This window comes from Gavia stellata, chromosome 1 (assembly GCF_030936135.1).
Source record: "Gavia stellata isolate bGavSte3 chromosome 1, bGavSte3.hap2, whole genome shotgun sequence".
Taxonomy (NCBI): domain Eukaryota; kingdom Metazoa; phylum Chordata; class Aves; order Gaviiformes; family Gaviidae; genus Gavia; species Gavia stellata.
In genome coordinates, this window is record NC_082594.1 from 1,554,062 (window position 1) to 1,567,989 (window position 13,928).

Below are 13,928 nucleotides of genomic sequence, written 5' to 3' on the forward strand. Positions count from 1 at the left end.
GCAGCCTGTGCCCTCCCCGGCCCCCGGCAGCCCCCCGGGATGGCGGTGACACCAAGGCAGGCTTTGCAGCAGAGGTAGTATCTTTTATTAGCCCGGCAGATACAATAAAGAGAAAATAAAGCTGGGAGTGCACAACAGGCCCGCGCTGCGTGCCCGATGCCGGTTGGGTTTTTTCCAAGCCAGTCTAATAAAAGCGATGACCTCTCCGTCCCACAGCATCGCCTCTCCCGGGAGCACGGGCCATCCTGGCAGCTGGACCCCACAGCTTCCCGCAAAGCTGGGGAGGGGATGGGGATGGATGAGGGACGATGCAACCGTGTCCCAAAAAGCAAAAGCGGTGATAATTTGGAGGCAGCGGTGACAACCCTGCCTGTGCCTCTCTCCAGGCTGCAACGCTCAGGAGTGCTGCGGGGTGTCCAGCTCGTGGGCCAGGTTGAGGAATGGGGACCAGAGTTGGAAGGGGGCTGAGACAATCCTCCAAATCCTCCCCGGGCTGGAGGGGGGCTGAGAGAGCCCCAAATCCTCCCCAGGCTGGAGGGGGCTGAGACAATCCCCCAAATCCTCCCTGGGATGGAGAGGGGCTGAGAGAGCCCCAAATCCTCCCCGGGCTGGCGGGGGCTGAGACAATCCCCCAAATCCTCCCCGGGCTGGAAAGGGACGGTGACAGCCCCCCGTCCCCTCCCCGGGGCTGGGGTGGGGGGGACCGCAGCAGCCCCCAACTCCCCCCATGCTGGGAAAGGACCGGGATAGCCTCCAAATTCTCCCGGGCTTGAAGGGGACCGGGACAAGCCACAAAACGCTCTCCGGGGCTGGAAAAGGACCGGGACACCCCCCAAATCCTCCCCCGGACTGGCGAGTGACGGGGTGAGCCCCCCAAATCCTCCCCGGGCTTAAAAGAGACCGGGACATCCCCTAATCCCCCTCCGGCTTGAAAAGAGACCGGGACAGCCCCAACCCCTCCCCGGGCTGGAAGGGGACGGCATCAGCCCCCCCTTCCCCGCGGCGGGGGCACGGGGGGGGCCGGCGCTTGCGAGCGGTGCCGAGCCCCCCCCCGCCCCCCGACGGCAGCTGCCCGCGGCGCTCCTCCGCCCAGCCCGCAGCGCCAGGCAGCCCCAACCCGTCCCCCTTCCTCCTCCTCCTCCTCCTCCTCCTCTCCTCCTCCTCCCCCCCCCCCCCCAGCCCGATTTGGGCAGCGGCGCGGTCGGCGCTCCCAGCAGAGCGGGCGCCGCGCCGGAGGCAGCGCAGCCCCGGGGGGGGCTGAAGGGAGGCAGGTCCGTCCCCCCCCCCCAGCCCTCCATCACCCCCCTCCGCCTCTACCCGCTCCCCCCCGGGCCCCCCCCGCCCCTGCATGCCCGGGCGGCGAGCATGGCCCGCAGGCAGGCGCGGGCAGCGGGCAGCGGGCGCTGGTTGCCCTGGCTGGGACTCGCCTTGCTGCCGCTGGCCGTGCCCCCCGCCGCCGCCCCCGGGGGCTGCCCGTCCGCCTGCTACTGCGTGGCCACCCCGGAGCTGGTGCAGTGCCGGTACGAGAGGTTGGAGGAACCGCCGAGGGAGCTGCCGGCCACCGTGCACAACCTCAGCATCGCCGGCAGCAACCTGAGCGTGCTGCACCGCGCTGCCTTCGCCGCCCGCCCGCTGCCAGACCTCCGCCTGCTCCGCTTGCGCCATGATAACATCCAAAGCGTCGAGGACATGGCTCTGCAAGGGTTGTCCGCCCTACGTACCCTCGACCTGAGCCACAACCCCCTGCTCTCGGTGGCCCCCGGCGCTTTCGCCGGCGTGCCGCTGCTGCGTACGCTGCAGCTGAACCAGGCGCTGCTGGCCGCCCCGTTGGAGGAGCAGCTCGCCTTGGCCCTGCGCAACCTCAGCCTGCGGCGCTTGGAGCTGGCGGGCAACGCGCTGCGGGCGCTGCCGGCCACCCTGCTGCCCGCCGGCCTGGAGGAGCTGGACCTGCGTAACAACTCGCTGCAGCGGCTGACGGACGCTGAGCTGCGGAGCCTGGAAGCGCCGGCCTTGCGGGGGCTGCGGCTCACCTTGGGGGCCAACCCGCTGAGTTGCGACTGCGCTCTGCGCCCGTTCCTCGCCTGGCTGCGCACCGCCACCGCCCGCGTGCCCGACGCCCGCAGCCTGCGCTGCGCCGGACCACCACTGCTACGCGGGGCCGCCCTGCTACGCCTGCGGCCCGAGGGGCTGGCGTGTGCAGCCGCCGAGGGCGGCGAGCCCGGTCGGCTGGAGACAGCCTCTTACGTCTTCTTCGGCATCGTGTTGGCCCTCATCGGCATCGTCTTCCTCATGGTGCTCTACCTGAACCGCCGCGGCATCAAGCGTTGGCTGCACAACCTGCGCGAGGCTTGCCGCGACCAGATGGAGGGCTACCACTACCGCTATGAGCAGGACGCCGATCCCCGCCGTACCAGCGCCATCGGCACCCCCGGCCTCTGATGGCACCCTCGCCATCCCACCCTCGCCCCTCCAGCATCCCTGGCATCCGCCCGCCATGCCGCCCCTCGATGCCTCAGCTCCCGGCATCCGCCTCGCCCCAGCCCTGTCCGCAACCCCTTGCCATGGCACCACCAAAAATCAGCTTCTGAGGATGAGCCAGCCGCGGGGATGGGTGCTGGGGTGCGTCAGAGTGGGGTGCACCCTCCCTGGAGGGCTCAGGACCAGCTCCCCCTGCCCGTGCCCTACTCGACCCCGTAGTACTGATTCCCGCAGGGGACCGGGCTGAAACTGTTCCCCCCATCTCAGCACCTGTGGGCAGGGGGAAGCGCATCCGGATCAGCGCCACGATCCCGGCACGCACGGCCCCGGCGCTCCCAGGAGGTTTCTGAGCTGCTTCCCGCGCCTCCTCTCCAGCAGCAGGTTTCTTCGGCGGACTGCGGGATGCCACGCTGCCGGCGGGGCTCGGCACCGCGCGCACGTGAGTGTTTGCTTGGCGCATCCTGGGAAGTAGCGGGCAATACCTGAGACTGTCCTCCTGGATGTTCCTGGAGCCTGGACTTGACTTTGACCATGTACAGTTCTCTTTCCTATTAGATTTCTATTGGACAGATGCAAAACTTAACTTGATTTCTCTGCTTTTTTTCTTTTTTTCTTTTTTGCTTCAAACGCAGAGGAAAACACACCGTCCAGCCGCTCCCCCCGAGAAGGGATGTGCTTTTCCGAGCCCGTTTATCCATTTGGGTTTGTTCGATGACATTTCCAGCTCTTTCCAGGCACAAAACGATGCAGCTGTGTAGGAAACGCCTCCGCCGGCTGCGTGCATGTTCCCCAGGGCATGCGGGGGCAGCCCTTTACTCACTCTAAAATATATCCTAGACTAGGCTGTCTCAGCACTTTGTAATTTAAAACGAGAGAAGCAAAAGCTCTCGACGTAGTTCACCCGCCCGTGTTTGCTTTAGAACTGTGCCTGTTACTATATCCTAGAGCAAATATATTGAAAGCTGCATCCACTCCATCGTCTATTTTCTATAAAGCTTCTTGCAATGATTTCCGAATATCCCCTTGGCTGAGGTGATGTTATTGCGGTTGGTTTGCCGGAGGAAGGCAGCTGTGGGCTCCTCCGTAGTTTTGCTGGTGCTTAGAAACTTCTTTTCCTGGGCTGGTTTGGCAGCCAGGGATGCAGAGAGGTTTTGCATGGCTTGTGCACAGAGCTCAGGCTCTGCCAGTCCTGATCCTTCCCTGGTAGCGGGGCAGGGGCTCGGGAAAATTATCCAGGTAATAAGTTTCTAAAGCAGTTTTTACCTCCTGGGTGTTTTGGTACCCAATTCATGAGACACCGGAGCGCTGAGCGTCTACGGATGCAGGGAGAGGCAGCACGGGGCTGCGACTCACAGCATTTCCCGAAACGAAGCTGTAGCTTTTGCAATGTGGCTTCTTAAAATGCTGAATTTTGGTGCCGAGCTGAAAATTTCGGTGTTGCGTTTTGATACATCTGTGTTTGCCTTTCTCCCTACCGGGAGGCTGATACAGGCGAGCCGGGCAGGGGTGAGGATGGGGGCTGCATCTTCGCTGCCCCGCAGCCGTGCTGGGACCAGCGCCGGTGTTTGCCTGGTGCTTTGGGATCCCTGACGTGGGGAGCAGCAGGTACCTGGTGTATTGGGTTTGTAAATAAGAGTTTTCTGGGATTTATGGTCCCTGAGCCTGCGTGTGTGTGTACTCAGCTGCCGGGTGAATGCTCTGCTGGGAGAAAGCACAATTATTTCCATCCCAGGCGTGCCCGGAGGCCCTGGGAAGGATGCGACCTGGTGCAGAGTCCTTTGCATTTTACCCCATTACATCTCCTCCCCTTGCGAGCCCAGGGTCAAGGAGGGCAAGCTGGTAGGGAAAGGGGGCTGGGATGTGGGCAGAGCCGTGCGTCTGAGCTGTATTCCGGTAGGGATACGGCCCTGGGAGTCAAAATGAGTTTCCTGAGTGCTCTGGGCTGGTCCTGTTGAGCAGGGAGGTGGTTCCCCACTGGAGCTGGGTCCCGGCTCTGACCTGGTTCCTGGGGAAGCCCCAGAGACCCCCCACAGCTCAGCTCATCAGAGATGAGTTGCTTCAGCAGAAACTTGTTGCATGTCAGGGACCTTTTCCTGAGGTTTTCTCCCCATCCTACGAGCTTGCAGGCTCCGGCCCCACCTCACCACCCCATTACCGGGCAGGTTTATGGGGGAGAAATCTCAGCCTGCCCCTCACCCTCATCTGCTTCCCCCCTCCTCCCTCGGTTTCCCACCCCTGTGCAGCCAAAACGCAGCCCCAGAGCAAGCGAAAGGGCCGATGGGGTGGATTTGCACATCTGGCAGCCACATCTGGCAGAGCACGCCGCGCCAGCGAGCGAACGCTGCTGAGCATCGCGGGTCGTCCCAGGCTGCGATTCCACCGGAGCAGCACCAGTTCGTGGGGACGGTGCTGGGAAGAGTCCTGGCGAGATTTAACATCTTGCAGCAAGGAGGAGAAGTGCCTTGGGGGGCTTTGCAGACAGATGGGTGGTGGCTGGAGGAGGGAACACAGCATCCACCCAGCAGTGACCCGCTGGTGCCTGCTGATAGGGAATGGGAAGGAAATTGCGTCCAGGCAAACAGAAAAGTGGCCAAACACATTTTCACCCCAAAGTCCTTTGGCAAAGGGGGGGGCCAGCATGTGCAGCTGGTTGCTCCGGCTTTCCCCAAGGCTGAAGGGAGGGATGCGGCGGCCCTCAGGGATAAGGACACTCCTTTCGGCACCGAGCAGCGGGAGGTTCGGAGCATCGCACTCCCCGTCCTTGCTGGGTGCACTGAGGCCGCGGGGTACGTGTGCCGACCCCCTCCGGGGAGGCAAAGCCCTGGCAGCCCGGCAAAGGCGACGTGCGAGTGATCAGACGTGGGTGGCTGGGTGGATAACCGGCTGTAGGAGCGTAATTCTTGTGGCTTGTTAACGATAATATTATTCTGTACAGCGCATACCCCACACGTGACAAATCAGCGGGATTAAGGAACCTCTGGATTAGTGAAACCAAGACTTGTCACCGAGCCAAGACTCAAGATGTGCTTTTTGGGTTCCCAAAGACAGCCGCGTGTTTAGAGAAAGGCAGCTGCCGTCACGTTTCCATGCGGTCCCTTTCCGCGAAGGGCTTGGCCAGGGCGATGCGAATCTCCCGGCGCCCCGAGACTTCGGCAGAGAGCTGCCGCCCGAGCAGAGAGTTACCCCGACGGCTCCTTGAGCTGAACGAAATGCAGGATATAAACAGCACCTGTGACAGGAATCAAGCAAAGGATGCTCAGAGCCCTCTGCGGTGGCTCATTACCGAAAAACAGGGGAAAAACCCAGAAAGGGCTGTTTATATGCCCCGAGGATGAGATGCTTGTAAGCCGCCGGTGCTTTGCAAGCCAATACAGCCTTTCAGAGCCGTTTTTCCTTCCTTATTTTCCAAAGAGCTCAGCTGTTTCTTGGGCCGATCCAGCCAAGAGGCAAGCAGTGAGATTTAGCCCAGGAGGTGGATGTGGGTGCAGCCGGAGTTGGGCCAGGCAGCCCTGCCTGCATCCATCCTCCCCCTGCATGCATCCCGGTGGGTTTGAGGTGCTTGTGTCACTGGACCAGGGCATCGCAGGTGTGTTTTGAGAAGCATTTTTGCTCAAGGTTGGTGGAAGTTGCTCCGTGGCACCCAGAGCTGTAGGAGAGGCACTGAGCACGGTCTCATTTTGCACGGAAGAGGCCAAAAATACTGGCGTGGCGAGGGCTGCTTGATTTATCAAGTGGAAGTAACTGGGCTGGAGCATCATCCTCATCCCCACTGGCCACAGGGCTGCAATGCCCCAGCACTCGGCCAGGGAAGAAAATCAGCCACCGGCTGCCTCCCTCTTCCAAAAATACACAGAATTAATAACAATTAATTCTCCCCAAGCAGCTTCACCTCTGAGAAGCTTCAGCCCAGGCTCCTTCCTCCTCCTCCTCCTCCTCTGTTAGCAGGGATTAACCCAAACCACCTCTGAAGGGAGGAAAAACCCCCTCTGCTTTTCATTTATTCCCTTAGGAAGAGCAAGTGGGAGCTGTCACCCTCGTGCATTGGGGAAACTGAGGCACAAACAAAGTAGGGCCAAGTTTCTGATAGCAGGGAAGGGTTTGGGCAGAAAACACACAGAAACGGGTTTCAAACCTCAGTGTGGCTCAATTAAAACTCGGCAGCTTTGGGACCTCCAAGCGCGGGATAGTCCCCGCTCTGTTTGTCCTTCCTCCAGCTCCCAGATGGCCCCCGCACCCTGCCAAAGAAATCAGGATTAAACAGGATCCCATCTATTTACCTGTGAGTGCTTCCAATTATCCAGGTTGGAATAATGCTGGCGGATGGGGGGGGTCCCACAGCAGCTGAGCACTGACTTACTCAGCACAGTGTTGAGCCCCCAGCAGCAAGGAGGGGGCTGGAGGCGGCAGCACCGTCGGGCTGAGGACCCATTCTGGGGGAGAGGGGCTGAGGGGCACCCAGCCTGGCCATAGGGTGGCAGGTCAAAGCCCTCGGCAGGAACAGCGGTGTCACCCTCCCCTGCCCGCAGCCTGCCCTGGGGTGGCAGGGCAGGGACAGGCAGGGCTTGGATGGGCTGGGACAGAAAGAGGCAGGCAGGGCAAGGGTGCCGAGGCAGGGACACGTAGGGCAGGGATGGGCAAGGGACAGGCAGGGATGAGCAGGAACAGGACAGGCAGTGGTGCCCAGACAGGGACAGGCTGGGCAGAGCCCGGCAGGGATGCCCAGGCAGGGACAGACACTGCATCTGGGCTAAGGAAGCAGCTCCCCACATCCCCCAAAGGGGTCTGAACCCCAGCAGCTCCCCCCACACCCCAGGGCACCCCCAGAGATGGAGCCCCATGGCCTCATGCCCTCCCTGCCCCACGGGTCCCCAGAATGTGGCCACCTCGTCCCTCCTTGGGGTGGTTTTTCACCCCGGCGTGTGTTTTTGCCCAAGCCTGGCTCCGGGCAGCCCCGCAGGGAGCTGGCACGGCACCGCCCGGGCAGATGGGGAAGGACGTGTTTCCACTAATCTGCCCGAATCTGGATTATTTTTTCAAAATAAACCTGTTTTCCCGGCTGTTCTAAGCAAGTTTTTGGCACGTTGGGGACAGGTGGGATTCTGGGGATGGGGGAGAAGCTGGCAGGGGTGGAGGTGATGGAGGGGATAACATGTCCCCGTGCCAGCAGGCTCCCCTCGTTTGCTTGGAGAGTGGGGACCAGAACATCTTTGAGGTGGTTTTGGCAGCGCATCACCCAACTTGTGGGGCTGGGATCATCCCGTGGTGCTTACTGGGGGGGTCTTTGCTGAAGTTTTCCCCTATCAAAAGCCACTGAGAAATAATTTACATTGAGGGAGTGGTGTCAGCCCCAAACCCCATCTCTCCCCACCCCATCTCCCATCCAAAGCAGAGCTGGGATCTTCTGCAGCTCCTGTTGGGATAAAACAGCACAGAAAATGCCTCTGGCCATGGATTTCCAGGTTGGTCCATGTCACCTAATTTTTGGGGGTCTGGGGGTCTCTCAGAGAGCCAGGGTGAGCAGGATCAACACAAGGCAGATCGGTATTGGTCCCTCATCCTGCATAAGGATGCACCGGCACAGATAACCCCACAGAGCCGCTCCATCCTCCCAGCACATTTTCCCAAGCTCTCGCCAGCCTGACATTTACAAATACCTATTTTTAGATGATCTTCATCACTTCTAATTGTTCAGGCTCCTCAGCCTCAGAGGACACATCCTCAGCTCGGATGGAGACAAAACCAGTTCCCTCCCTGCGGGTCCTTCCCCCTCCTGCGGTTTTACACCAGTGTGACTGGCCCCAGCACTTCCCTCCGTTCCCTCTCTGTCATGGTACAAGTTGCACAAACCTTCCTGCTTCAAAGGAAGCCCCTGAGAAGGACCTTGCTGTGATGCCCTTTCGGGGGAGGTTTCCATGTTCTTCATGAAGAGGAACCCAAATCATCTCTGTATTGTGCAAGTGGAGAACCCAAAGCCATGGAGATGCTGCTCTGCATGGGCAAGATGGGCACCTGAGTCCCCAAACCCATGGAGATGCTGCTCTGCATGGGCAGGATGGGCACCTGAGCCCCCAAAGCCATGGAGATGCTGCTCTGCATGGGCAGGATGGGCACCTGAGCCCCCAAAGCCATGGAGATGCTGCTCTGCATGGGCAGGATTAGCCCCTTTCCATCCCCAGGGGACAGGTTTTTGGAGCAGAAAGGCAGCCCTTCCCCTCGGGATGGCCCAAACTGGCAGCCTCAGAGGTGGGTTTCCATAAGCCACTTGCAGCCATCGGGCAGATAGCTCAGGCTTGGGAGAGGAGAGAAGCCCACGAGCACCCCAGGAGCTCGGCTCGGTCCTGCCCAGCTCTCTGTCCCTTGCAGAATGAGGGGATGACCCTACAGTGCAGCAGTCACCGGGTGACATTGTGCCATGTGTAAGCACCCTGAAGGCTGGGGGGACCCCAGATCGCAGCCACGTTCCCAGGGGATTCACCTCCTGCCCTGTCCCTCTCGGCTCGGCAGGAGCGAGAGCTGCCCAGGCTGCCCATGCCTGGCACGGCAGTGGCACCAAGGGACCAGCATCACTGCCACCACCGTGCCAAGGACCCTGTCCCCCACTGGTCAGTGACCCACAAGCAAGGTCCATCACCCATGGACCAGAGCTGGTGCTCGGGGGCCAGGGGCTGCATTTGGCTGTACCGCTGGGTTTCTGGGTGGTGTTTCGCTCTTGCTCTGTGCCTCAGTTTCCCTTTCAGGGAGCAGCACAGTTGAGGGCCTCCCCTTGACACCCGGATTTTGGGGGCTGCTCTGACCCCAAGCCCTTTGAAGGGACTTCAGGTGCTCTAGCGTGCTCCGTACCTTGCTGCACGCACATAGAAATCACTCGTTAGCTTTCCCCCATAATGCGATGGGAGGAGGCAACCCTCATTGCTTCTTGCTGCACTCACAGGGACACCAGCCCACGGCCCCCACCAGCACCCGGGGCACCAGCCGCGTCCTCCCACGGCGAGATGGATCCAAGCAGCAGGACAAAACCATGAGACACAGGCTCCAGCGACGGCTCGCCGGAGAGCTGAGCCCAAGGGACAGGCTATGTGTGCTGGGCTTGGCACGTTGGTAATTAATTTAGTTACTAAATTAACGTTTAAATTGACAAGACCTGAATGTGAAGCCAGGCACCGCTCTTCGCCAGGACTCACCAGCCTCCAGCGACCGTGGCTGCGCCCAGCCTGATGTCCCCGGGTCCCGGCGCTCGGCCAGCAGCGTGGATGGACCCCAAGGCCTCCGTGCGATGCTCCGGTCCCCCAAATCGCTCACGCGTGCCCTGGAGGAGGCCGTGTCGTGCTGTTCCTGGAAGAGATGTCCCCGTTCAGCAGGGATGAGGACAGCAGAACCTGGTCCCGGGGTCCCCCCCCCCGCTGAAGCACGTCCCGCGGCTCCGCATCCCAGCCCCGCACCCCGGGGGTCCCCGCACCTCGCGGAGGGGTGCAGCAGGCCAGCTGCAGCACCCACCGGGGCTCCGTCCCTCTGCACGGGCTCGTGGTGACATCCAGCGCCGGTTTCTGCAATTACAGACCGGTGGAGGCTCAGCCATCGCTGACCCGAGCGGGTCCTGTCCCTCCTGGTCCCTGCCCCGCTGTCCCCCTGGGTGACACGGCTGCTCCTCACCCCCAGCCCCAATAAACCCCCTCCAAATCCACGTCCTTCTACTGTTTTCTCATTTAACAGCCAGTTTGAAGGCTTCGGGGGTATGGTTATGTCTCTCCCTAGAAAGTGACATGCAGCACGGGGGATAATTCGGAGCTAATCCTGGAGAGCTGGGAGGAGGAGAGGGGCTCCGATGTGGAGCAGGGGGGCTCTTCAGCCTTGGCAGGGAGAAAAAAAAAATCATTCACATGCAGACCCCCCAGGCTGAAGCCTGCAGCCATCACTGGAAGGGATGCAGGAACCTGCCTGGACACACTGCTGTGCCCCCAGGAACCACCTTGTATCAACCTTGACAATGCTTTAAGTAGCCTTAAAGTACTAAAGCCAAGCTGGGGTGAAATCACCTCCTGTCTCGGAGTGTAACAGTGAGCGTAAGATCCCCATAAAGCCCCGGGCATGGGAGGGACCAGCAGGAGGATGGTCCTCTCTCCCTCACCAGCGTTCCTGGTGGGACCCTCCACAGGGAGTGGAAACCTTTCCTTGGGGTGACTGCCACCCCGGGGTTGCACCCGCTCTCTCACAGCAGTGCCCACCCCAGCTTGCCTGGGACAGCGGCCGCTCCTCTCCCCCAGTCCCCTTTTCCCCCACCACGGGCTCACAAACTGCCTCTCTCGCTCCCTTCTTGGCTGTTGCTTTTCCTGAAGCAACTTCACCCCCAAAACTCCAGCCTTGCCTCAGCCTGGCCTGTGTCCGCCTGTCCTGTGGCCCCAAACATCCAACTCTCTTCCTGCCTGCTCCGTGGTAGCATCAGTGGTGACTTCAGATGACAACTAGCCCAGCATCAGTCCTTGGTGCGCTGCCCTGGGACACCTTCAGCGCTGAGCCCCTTGGAAACGGTGTCACAGGACAGATGTCATTTAGCATCATCAGAAGGACGAGCCTCTGAACAGCTTCAGGAAACGCTGTTGCTCCTGGGGCTGTAGGTATCTGCGTGGCACACTGTCAGCACTCCTCCTACAGCAAGTCAGGAGCAGTTATCCACCAGCTCAGCTTTTGGGACAATAGCGTTTGACTAAAGAAGACCGAAGAAACATGAAGGATTGCTACTACGAAGAGAATATTTTATTACTTATAACACTTCATTCAGCTAAATCCACATAGCAATACACACAGAAATACTTCAGGAAAGTGCAAATCCTCACTCTCTATTTGTAATACGCCTAGTTTTACAGAAGAACAGACACCGGGTAAACGAGTACAGATCCAGAACTCCCCAGGATTCCAGACAAGGAGAACGACGCAACTTCAGATACTTCAGTCGCCTCGTACGAAGCCACTCCTAAGCACGCGAAGGGCAGGGGAGGATGGAAAATGTGCTGTGCACCAGGAATGGACTCTGACCATCCAGGCGTCACCATGCAAAGAGCTCCCCTCTCTTACCTGGGGAAAGAAGAGGGCGAAAAGGGAGGGGGGAGACAAAATGAAGTGATGACAGTAATAGTTTTAAAATTAAAGCTTTTGGAAGTGCTTTCTAAAGCAGGCCACATGTTCCACCCCGCTCACAAATGACAGAAACCGTCATTCCACCTGGTGGCTTCTCCCTCAGTACTCTGATAGTTTCACACAAACACACTCCCTTTAATAAAACAGGAGCTGAAATACTTGATGCTTCAGGAGCCAAAAGAGGGGACACAAAGTGCAACCAAGCACTGCTAAATCAGGGAATAACGCCAGGAATGTCAACATGCAGGTATTCTCCAAGCAAAGACAGAGCAACAGCTTGACAGCAGTCAAGAACTGCGCAAGGCAGGTAAAGGAGCCCCAGGCAGCGTGTACTGCATGTTGTAAGTCACCTCAACGCCTGAAACAGAAACACATAGACATTGAATTCTTAGTTTACTCTGTGGATGGCACAAATAAGCATTTCCCCTCCTTAAAAAGGAAGAGCTGGGTGTTTAAAAATTAAGGAAATTAGGAGACCTACTTGAGGAGACCTACTTGAGCAAGACCCCAGTTCTCCTGCAGCCCAAGGGGAACTTGGCTCCTTCGAGCTGCATCCTGCTGGGGATGCAAGCAAAGGGAAGGGCAGGCCAAGCGGAACTGGCTCACCATCTGAACAGGACACCACACCAACGGCAAACAGAAAGCAGGGGCTATGCTACTTCGGGCTATAGCTATAGAGCTGTGCTCAGAGCTTCCAGTCAAACCCTCCTGTGCTAAACACGCTCCCTCCTTCTCTTCCACACAAGAGTTATAACACTCGGCTGTTGCTTTTCCTGAAGCAACTTCACTCATGCCATGGCAGGAAGCAACCTTGAGAGGTGCCAGAGGGGAGACGTGAATAGCACTTGAAGATATTTAACCCACAGACCGGACGCTATATCACAACTAGATTAAAAAATTTGGCTACAAGCTCTGTATGGTAGACATTCAACCTTGCCTGGCAAGGCTCCTGTACTTAAAGAGGTCCCATCCTATGCCCACGGAAACACAAACTTTACCACATGTCTGAGTGAGATGGAAATTAAGCCTGTCACATCAAAAAGGGAAAAGACAAAACCAAGCCCTCCTAATTGTAACCAAATGCTAAAAACCAAATCATTGGCTGTATGATTACAGTTTAAGCCAATGACTTGCCGCAGACCAACCTTTGAAAAGGCGTATTTTAACTGGAAGCACCTAAACAACTTCCACAGCATACTTTGATCTATTATCTGCTTCCTACTCAAGTCTGAAAAGCCTTTGTTCTTACCTGGAAAGTAGTAAAGAACAGTTGACAACTGAAAGAAGGCTGCGCACAAGCCCAGCAAACTCTAACACGACATATAACAAAGTTACAGGGCGATGAAGTAAGAGAATTGCAGTCCTTCACACTAACAGAAGTAAGGGAAGCAAGATGAAAGGGAGGAGATAAAGAAGGAGTTCCACAAATGGAACAGTATAAATATATCAAACAGTTCAAATACAGTAGGAAAACAACGGTAGCAGCAGTTTGAAAACAGCCACAGTTATTATACCCTTAAAATACATTCAACACATTGTGCCTGTTGCTGTCATTCCAAAAGCACTACGTCTATAACTTACTGCTCAAATCTATCGACGAGAAGAATCCCAGATACTTAACTCCCCGTATTTGTTGGGTTTTTTATTAAAGATATTTAGACTATGAACAGTTACCGACTTCTAAGAATGCTGATTTGAAAACGTAATCACGATTTTCTTCCATACTGCATTTAGAACACTTGCCTACTGATATAAAGCAGATCGCTCCAGGAAATTGCAGATTCCTGCTCTTTGCAGGAGCACTAACATAACTAACAAGACGTAACTCCTAACACTAACTGCTACAATATACACACAGCTGGCCTCATCACACACACTACGCTTTTTACAGTGTTTACCTTTGTTCAAAATTATGTTCCAAGTCACTTGTTCTCTTCTGAACTACTAGTAGGCTATTTAAAAACAAAATCCAAAACACCTACGGCTTTAATCTGCTGACAACAGAACAAACGGCAAGACCTCCTTCAAATTCAGTGCAGTCGGGATCCAGATCTGCACCTTTTCGTGAAAACTGAAGGCAAAGCAGCAGTCAGAAATGCCTTCGTGCCTTCTGAGACGTACCCAGCGCTGTACAATAACATCAGTATACTCTAAGTGTAAATGCTTTCAACCCATTTTCCCCACCACATCAGTCAAATGTACAATCAAGAAAAAAAGCAACAACTTTTTTGGCATTAGATACATTTCACTCAATTGCAGAACAGTTTGGAAATATTTTCTCTTAAAATAAAAAATAAATAAATATCGGTGGCAAATAA

General features: G+C 57.3%; 1 protein-coding gene across 1 annotated transcript; it reads left to right on the forward strand.

Moving 5' to 3' along the window:
• Positions 1-1,365: 1,365 nt before the first annotated feature.
• Positions 1,366-2,439, forward strand: TPBGL (trophoblast glycoprotein like). Its single transcript, XM_059826602.1, has one exon. It carries the CDS (start codon positions 1,366-1,368, stop codon positions 2,437-2,439), a length of 1,074 nt encoding a protein of 357 aa, XP_059682585.1.
• The last annotated feature ends 11,489 nt before the right edge of the window (positions 2,440-13,928 follow it).

Coding starts and splice junctions, on each gene's coding strand:
- TPBGL (XM_059826602.1), top strand. CDS start 1,366: ATGGCCCGCAGGCAGGCGCGGGCAGCGGGCAGCGGGCGCTGGTTGCCC.